Here is a 9,117-nt window from a genome sequence, read left to right on the forward strand (position 1 = left end):
TTCTGTTTATGCCACATGTTTCCCTTAATGTGAACCACATGTTTGATATGATGGAGCTCTAATACTTTGAGCCTAAAGTGCTGAATTTCCTGACTTCATTTTGATTATCCAGAAATACGCATTTCAAAAATTAGGTCTATTTTGTGCCTATGTTTACAAATGAATTAAAGCCTTCAAGAGTTTTTATATTTGAGCTAGAGAAAAATGCTAATGATCACGGTGGTTTAAGCAGTAGCCTAGAAGTCGTAAGTAACTAAGTGGGTTTAGTAGTTACTTGGATTTGCAAAATAGGGATTGAGATGTGCAAAGGTTCATATTTTGGAAGGCAGCTGTTTTGGTTGTTTGGTCATTTTAGGCCAAATGGAAATGATAAGGAGTGTCAATGGCTAAATATCCTGAACACTGATGGTTTCTGAAGCTTTGATAGATTAAAAATATGAATAGAAAAGTCTCTTTTCGAACTCTAAGGGCATCTATAGGAAGGTGTCCCAAGGTCTGGCTCCTACTAGATGAGGAGTCTAAAGATAGGAAAGGTAGAGGGGAGACAGCTGACTATTTGTACACGATTGCTCTCATTCGTGCCTTTTGCTTTCCTTTCTCCCAGTGTTGCTAACAACCACAAGCAGAATTTGATGACGGTGGCAAATCTCGGCGTGGTGTTTGGACCTACTCTGCTGCGGCCTCAGGAAGAAACAGTAGCAGCCATCATGGATATCAAATTTCAGAACATTGTTATTGAGATCCTGATAGAAAATCATGAAAAGGTAATATATGTATAATTGGTCACCGTGAGTTAAAACTTCGTCTTGGAAAAATTTAGGGTTGACCGGGTTTGCATTGGTAACGCCAACGCTGATGAGGATGAAGTCGCTGATGGTGGTGATGGCAGTGATGATAATCATTTCATGAAGGCAGCGGTGGCAACAATATTGGTTATGGTGGCAATAGTGGTGGGCAACATTTATTGAAAATTTACCAGGAACCGTGCTCAGCACTTAATATATGTTGTATTTTTATCCTCACAAATACCCAGTGGAGAAGGTACTATTATTATAAGCCTAATTTTGAAAATGCCCTTTGCCCATTTTTTTGTTTATCCACTTATGACTTTGTAAGAGTTTTTTAATATATACATATATATTAAAATAGTTTAATACCCCTAATATATATATATATATATGTATGATATATATATTATATATATATACATATATATATGTATATATATATAATAGTTTAATACCCCTAATATATATATATATATATATATATATTAGGGGTATTAAACTATTTTCATTTTTGTTGCAAATATTTTTCCTAATCTCTAGTTTGTCTTTTAGTTTTATATACACGGTATACTTTTTTCTGTGTGTGTATGTGTGGTCTGTCTTTTCCTTTAGGGCATTGGAGTTTCTGGTCTTTCTTAAGAAAATGTCCCTCACCACACTTAATGAAATAGGTCAACATTGAACTGACCTTACAAAACTGGGGTAGGGAACATGAAGCTTGACCCATTTGTCCTATCCCAGCTCCTACTAGCAAATCTCTATGATGCTTCTCAGAGGCTACAGGGTCGTCCAGGGCACCATTTGACAGCTACAGCTCTGGGATCCAATTAAAAAGGCTGCCCCTCCTGAATGAAACTTTACCTAGAATGGTGAACTAATTGTGCTAAATAACCTGCAAAATAAATCTAGACCACATCTCACCACCTGCATTGAAAACACTAATGTAAGTTACCATCATTTCTCGTCTGGATTTTTACAAGAGCCTTCTAATTTGTTTCCCTGCTCCTACCCTTGGCCTGTCTATTCTGATATCAGCCACCAGAGTGAGATTTTTTTAAATGTTAAGTCAAATTACATCAGCTGACTGCTAAGAACCATGCAACGGTTTCCCATTTCACTGAGTAAAAGTTAGCGCCTTACAGGAGGCTAGGAGGTCCTTCATGGTCTCTGCTCTCCCATCTGTGACTTACCTCGTCTCATCTCCTATGGCTCTCTCCTTCCTTTCACTCCTGCAGCCACCTTCACTGCCTTGCTGTTTTTCACATATGGCACCCACTCCCACCTCAAGGCTTTTGTAGTTGCAGTTGCCTGTGCCTGGAACACTCTCCCTCCATATAACTACATGGCATGTTTCAACTCACCTCTTTCAAGCCTTCTAAGTGAGGCCCCTCTCTCTCTGTAGCACTTACCATTTTCTAGAATACTATATAATTTACTTACTGATTAGACCTGTTGCCTTTCTGACCTCCACAAGAATGTGTGCTTCTGTCTGTTTTGTTCATTGCCAAAGAAGCTGCAAGGCCTCTTAAGACCTAGGCCTAGCACAGACAAATATCACTTCAGCTGCATTCTGTTAGTCAAAGCAAGTTATAAGTCCAGCCAGATTGAAGGGGCCAGAAATAGACCCCATCTCTGGATGAAAAGAACTGTGGACTGCCACTTTTGCAGGCGAACTACCATCGTGCCGCCCTCACTCCCCAGTGCCGGCAGGTTTGCATGTAGTTCCTGTTGGAGAAGGCTTTGCTTTCTTATTAGTGACTTGTGCTGAACGCAGGCAACACCTCAGTATTTCCTATAGAAAGTACTCTTCTCTTTCTCCTCAGCATTGCCATTTTTTTTACACAACCAGGGAGCATCAGATTAGTGGTAGTGACAAGTTCAGTCCTCCCATACCTTTCGTAAGCCTTACTATGGAGAACTAACATATCAATGTCTGAAACTGGAAAACCATCTTTGTCTTTAAAATTGATATTTAAAAATGAATGTGGGGGGATACTATCTAGCAAGAAAATTTGGTTTCTTTTACCTGATTAAACATCTTTTTTTCAAGAGAAGGGAAAAGTCTTAGGTGTTTCAACTGGCTAAAGCATATGGTTTTTCTCTTCCCTCCCTTCTTTCCTCCCTCCCTGTCTTTCCTTTCCACTCCTTATTTACTAAGGATTAATACTAGATATTCAGCCCCAAGGGTTAGAAATGAGAATGTGCCAGTGACGTTGTCATTAGCACACCCTATACACCCTCAAGACAGCACCTGTTTGTCCAGAAACACCCCCTGTTGAGCGTCTCTTTTCACAGTGAACATACCTGTGTCTTCTTCCTCGGAGTCTTAGTGATGTGTTTCACACACACCTTCAGTTTGGTCAGATTAAGCATGCTAACCACATACTTACACTCTCCTTCAGCTTCCCCAACAGACCCGGGAAGGGGAGCAGCAGTGTCTGGAACAGTTTTAGGAAATAAATATCCCATAGCAAGTGGTGGCAGAGAGACAAAGCCAGAAGATATGGCATTATGTTTGGGGGCTCATGGTGATTTTTCTTTTTCTGTGTTGATAATACATACTGATTTATTTACTCCGATGAAGGTAATAGATCTTTTTAATATACATAGTCTAGAAGTAATAATATAATTATATAATAGCTAACTTTTACTTATAGATTATTGTTCTCAAGATATTGTGCTAAGTAGTTTTATATCCATCATATCACTTCATTTTCATAACAATACTATAAGATCAATATTTTTGGCTGTATTTTACAAATTATGAGGCTGAAGTGCAGAGTTTAAGAAACAACTTGTTAGGAGAGGAACGAGGGTTGAACTTAGGTCCACCTTCATAAGCCGAGCTATTAAAATATACTCTAATTAATCTCTATTCAGGACAACAAATGTTTATTGAGCATCTACTATTGGCCCAATATAAATAAGATGGAACCTTTTTTCCCCAAGGCCCTCCTATTTTATCAGGGTATAAGTAACCATAATACAGTGTGTTAAGTGACATTCCATAAGATGAATAAAGTGTATGGCACACTGAGGAGAAATATTTAGTTCTGCTTGCATGGACTCTGACTGATAGACGTTTTCTAGGCAAAGAAAAAGTGGAGACAGGGGCCTTCCTGGGAGACATCAATCAGTTAATCAACTCAGTTCATTTGTGTGTATGAAAATGACATGGCTGTGAAAGAACTGTGTGTTACATGTTAGCAAGTGTTGGGAGATGATGCCAAACAGCTAGATTTAATCCATTTGTCAAGGGCCTGGAAAGCTAGGGAAATGGGAACCTAAACGCCTGAAAAATGGGAGCTCTCAGAGGTTTCCAGGTAGAGGGGTAAAATGGTTATGTCAGCACTTTAGAAAGACATCCTGGGAAGCTGAATCAAATTGTACTCTGATTGTTGATATCAAAATCACTCATTAAATAAATACAAAACAATAGAGTTGACCAAACTATTGTAAACTCGTGACTATGTATAAAAAAGTCTTACTCAGAGAATGTAACCTTTGACCCACAGCTTTTACTTATTATGGGGTAGAGATAGATGCAGATGGCTTTTATTTGACTTTTCTGGCCAGACTTCCTGAAGGGAAATGCTAGCTCTGGCATCATTTCCCATCGATGACTCCATAACCTGGACTGTACTTGGATTATATTGATTGCTAAGAAGAATAGACTGAAGAGTGTGGCTCTTTTTACCTGTAGTTAAGTTTTGAAGATAAAAGTTCATACGGCAAAGATTTTGGCTCTTTCCATACTGGTTTTAAGGTAATGATCAATTATTTAAAATTTCTCTTTCTTTATGGACAGAATCTTTCCCCAACTCACAGCTTATCACCCCGAGTCTTAAAACATCAAGTAAGCCAATACTTGGGCTTATAGTAGACCTTACCAGTATTTATATGCTTCTAGTTAAGATTGTCCAAGATGCCCCAAATCCCAGAAATTCTGCTATTTCTTACAGGGTTTTCCTTTTGTAAAGGGTAGCTTGCCAGAGACTCTGAAAATTTTAGATGTCTAAGAAGAACAACTATATTAAGAAAACAGACTTCCTTCTTTTCATAGTTTTGGTTAAACATGAAATCAGGTTATTCAATTGTGTGTGTGTATGTGTGTGTGTGTGTGTGTATCTGTCTGTCTGTCTGTCTTACATCTTCCTGTTAAGGTCCAATAATATAGGCTTGGATACACTTGTTCTGTAACAGTCCATGATACTTCTTTGGCTCTGACCCTTGAAAGGGCTTTCACACATGATGCAGGATTGGATGTCCATGGGTGCCTGCGTATCACATGCTTTTATTGGCATTGCCCCTTTAAATGTCTATTGATGTTTATAAAATAAATTGTCATGGTTCTTTTCCCAGTTCATCAGTTTGTTTGGAAGAGATAAGAGTGTTGATCTTTGAGCTGTTAGTTCTTAGAAATGCCCAAAATCGATGTCCCCCCTTTTTTTAATGTATGTTAACTTTTAACCTTATATATTAAAGGGAAGAGTTAGTAATCATGGATGACCCCACTTAACACCTAGGATAAGCACCAAGTTCTTACATTCTCATTAAAGTGGTAGTGTCTTTCAATGCAGTTGTCATGATTAGAGTTGATTTGGGCTCACCAAACTGCCTGGATCTGCTATTACAAAAATGTTGGTGACATTGAAATCCATTGCACTAGTGTTGGGTTTATACACAAAATGTACATCAATTAATAAAATATAATTAAGTTGAACAATTTCTGGCAATGATAAGTATTTGGCAGTTATATTTCATTTCCTTGATATTTCAAGCAGCTGTTGATAGGCAAAATTAACAATAGTAATAATAACAATGAATATAATGATGATGATGATGGGGAATGCCTGGATGCTACTACACTGAGATAATCCCCGGTACTGTTGCCTGCTTGGGAAACTAATCTTGTATCTTATGGTCATGGCTACTTTCATTCATTCACTGATTTTTAGGTTTTGTTACTTTTCCTTCCATTGGTTCCTGAGTATACTCTTTTTGGTCCTGTCCATGCTAGGTTTAGAAGTAAGCTAGACTTACTTGTATGCTGGGTTGGAATGCTTCTGTCATAGGCTTATATGCTTTTGTTCGTGCCAAGTGCTTTGCAAATTACTCTTCATTAATTTGATAAGGTTGTGCATCAGAACATGTATATTCTCCTCAATAAGCCCTAGGTAAACCAATCATTGTTTTAATGATGAAGCTCCTCAAATGAGGGTGGAGTTTTGTTATATTTTATACTCTTCTCTGTCAAGAAAGATATCAGGAAATAGAATCTTTCTGGAGATAAGGACAATCGCAGCATCCTAAGCATTATCTAGGCCATTAACCAAATGGCACTGGTTCCTTTTGAGGGATTTTTAATAAAACTCCCCAAACTACTTTCCAAATTGTTGGTCCTTCTGCCAACATGCTGATATCAACAGGACACTGGACTTCCAACTGTCCTTAAAAACCCTCTGTGTAGCTCTGCAGCCTCTGAATTTGGCTTCTTAACTGTTGCAGTAAATGAGCCCTGCTAAAACTTGCTGGCTTTCCAGTGGAAAGGCATTGGGTTTGTGACATCTCAAGCCCTAAACAGTCCTCTTCCACAGTCTGTCACAAGAAAGGGTGGGCAGCTATGAGCCCTTCTCAGTAGTTCTAGCCCTCCACTCCCAAATCTGATACTCTCCATACTTGTTGTTACTCATTATCACTTGGGACCCCGATGAATTAGTGTCGCAAGAAAATGCCCAGTCTCTTCTCTCATAGAAGTTTTTCTGTTTTGCTTTTGCATCCCCAGGCTTCTGTCTTTGATTTATTGCCTCAGAGCTACTTTGCAGTTATAGACCAGGAACTCTTCATCATGACCTAATTTTCCTCCCATAAAAATCACAGCACATAATAAAGAGTACGCCACACACATTACAGGGAGGCTCCTAATCCTTGTAAATTGTAGGCGCATGTGACGGATGGGATTGGAAGAGGTGTAAAAATGTGTATGTGACATAGCTAAGAGTAAATTCCATAAGTGTCAGTGGTCTACAACGTCAAGATGGGCTGAGGGAGGGGCAGTGAAATTTGAATTTTTTAGACAATGCAAGGGAAAAAGAACAGCAAATTTTAACATTGCTGTAAGCAGTAGGATTGATGTTTTGCAAAGAGCGGTAATTAAATTTGCACTTATAAATTAAATCCTCATGTCCTGACTGCAAATAATTCATTGTTTAGTCTCCAGTTATTTCCCTTCTTATACTTTTTTATTGAATGCGATAATGTCTCTTGAACACTGAGTGTCAAACTGTGTTAGGTGCTTCAGTCCTCACCACAGTCCTGGGGGTTTTTACAGATGAGGCATCTGAAGGTCAGTTATGCACCTTGCTCAAAGAACTAGTAAATGATAAAATCATATCCATCAGACTCTAAAGTTTATGATCTTTTCCTCTGTCTCTCAAATTAATAATAGGTATAAAGACCACAAATCATTAAGACCCAGAGAGTCAATTCATTTTTGTGACCTTGGACTATTCAGTTACTCTCAATGAGTCTTAGTTTCCTCACTCTGGACTCAAGATGGCAAAAATAATAGTACCTCCCTTGTAGGGTTGATGTGAGTAAAGTTATGAGACAATCCATGTAAATAACATGGTAAGCACTCAACCAATTTTGGTTGTTTTTGTTGTCATTTACACCACCACTACCTCCTCGCTCTTTGCCAGGGTCTGTGCATTATCTTTTCGGTAGCTCTGCAAGGAAGATGTTAGATCTCCATTTGCACAAGGGCAACAGATTCAGAGGGGTTAAGGCTTTTGCCCAAGTTGAACCCAAGTCTGTCTAGCTCCAGAACCTGTTTGCTTTCTACCCATATGACTGTAAATTTCTTATATATATTTTTTGTGGTGACATGACAGTGATGCCAGAGGCAGTGATGGTGGGTCCGTGTAGTTGTAGTAGTTGCCCACCGAGTGAGCAGCACCAGGGCCCAGCCCAGGTCTGTTTGGCTGCAGAGGCCCAGCACCCACACCACCCTGCTATGTGGCTTCCTGGGAAACAGCAGCTTGGTATTTCTGGGTCTCCTAATTCCGTGACTAGGAAGCTTGAAATTGGAGCTACTTGAAAGAGTTATTCAGAGTTATATTTTTATTTTACAGTTTTATTCCCCAGTAGCTTCTAGAAGGCTTATAGTCTTCCTAATAAATTTTATTTCTAGGGCATTCCTGACTAAGAACTAGTTTGTAAGTTTGGGCAGAATTAACAGAGCACGTGGGGCATAGAACAAACCATGCCCCCTCCTTTTGTGTTAATGTGGAAAGTCTCTGTGAAATGAGTAGATTGTTCCAGCCACATGGTAGAGCTCCATAAATCCATTTCTCTTAGATTATATGAGCTCTCCCTTCCATCATTCAGCAGGGTCATTTGTACAGTGCTTCTTCCCAACAGAATGAAGGAAACTTCATTTGATTCTCTTGAAACTATCTCTTTCAACATAGTATTGGAATAACCAAAAAATTGTGAATAATTCAGATTCTCACCAGAATTCCAACTGGAGCTTTTAGTACAGATGCAAGACTCTCGTCCTGGCTAGAAGGTGGCCAGAAAATCAACAGCCTTTAAACAACTTGCATGTGCTCGGGTTCGGAGTTGAATGAACAACAGTCCTTGATGAAAGTTTGTGTCATCTGCTGGTTTGGTCTGATTTACAAAGGTGCCTTTGCACCTCGGAAAAAATGTCATAATAGGAGTGATTATGCCGTGTCTGGCACTTTACATTTTCAGCACACTCACTTGTTTGTACATTGAACAGCCCTATCAAAGCTTTTCAGAAGCCTAGGGCTGGCTCACGGTGAGACCCAGAGTACTGGCCTTCGGGACTGTGACACTCACCCGCTCACCTGTGGCAAAAATCTCCTTCTAGAACTGATTCTAGTATGCTTGAATACCTTTCGTTTTAGAGGAAACAGCCAATGAAATAAAATTTTCATGTGTTATGTCTCTTCCTGTTCAGCTATGTATAAACATTGTTTTGGAAGCAATTTTTCACACATCTATAAACCCATGGTCCTTCCTCACAACTTTTCTTTGTTTCTCCAGCATTTCCTACAATTTTTAGGAAAGAATAAATGCTCACATTTTTTAAAAAAAATAATTTACTTATTTTAATTAGTTTCAAGTTATGCATTGGGTAGACATTTATATAGTTCATAAAACGATCTCCCCAATTGCTCCCTCCCTCCCCTGGCCCTCCACCTAGCCAACATATTAATGCTAACCGCATTCCCTATGCCATGCTCCCCATCCCCATGACTATCTATTAACTATTAATTTGTACTTCTTTAACCCTTCACCC

General features: G+C 39.0%; 1 protein-coding gene across 4 annotated transcripts in view; it reads left to right on the forward strand.

The window, feature by feature from the left end:
• Nucleotides 1-9,117, forward strand: part of ARHGAP26 (Rho GTPase activating protein 26) — a 381,779-nt gene that overhangs the window by 287,736 nt on the left and 84,926 nt on the right. For all 4 annotated transcript variants that reach the window (XM_039836423.1, XM_039836425.1, XM_039836426.1 and 1 more), the window contains exon 18: nt 605-764. In XM_039836423.1, coding sequence (XP_039692357.1) covers nt 605-764 — 160 coding nt within the window. The remainder of the gene's footprint in view (nt 1-604; nt 765-9,117) is intronic.

Source organism: Pteropus medius, unplaced genomic scaffold (genome assembly GCF_902729225.1).
Source record: "Pteropus medius unplaced genomic scaffold, Ma_sr-lr_union100, whole genome shotgun sequence".
NCBI lineage: Eukaryota > Metazoa > Chordata > Mammalia > Chiroptera > Pteropodidae > Pteropus > Pteropus medius.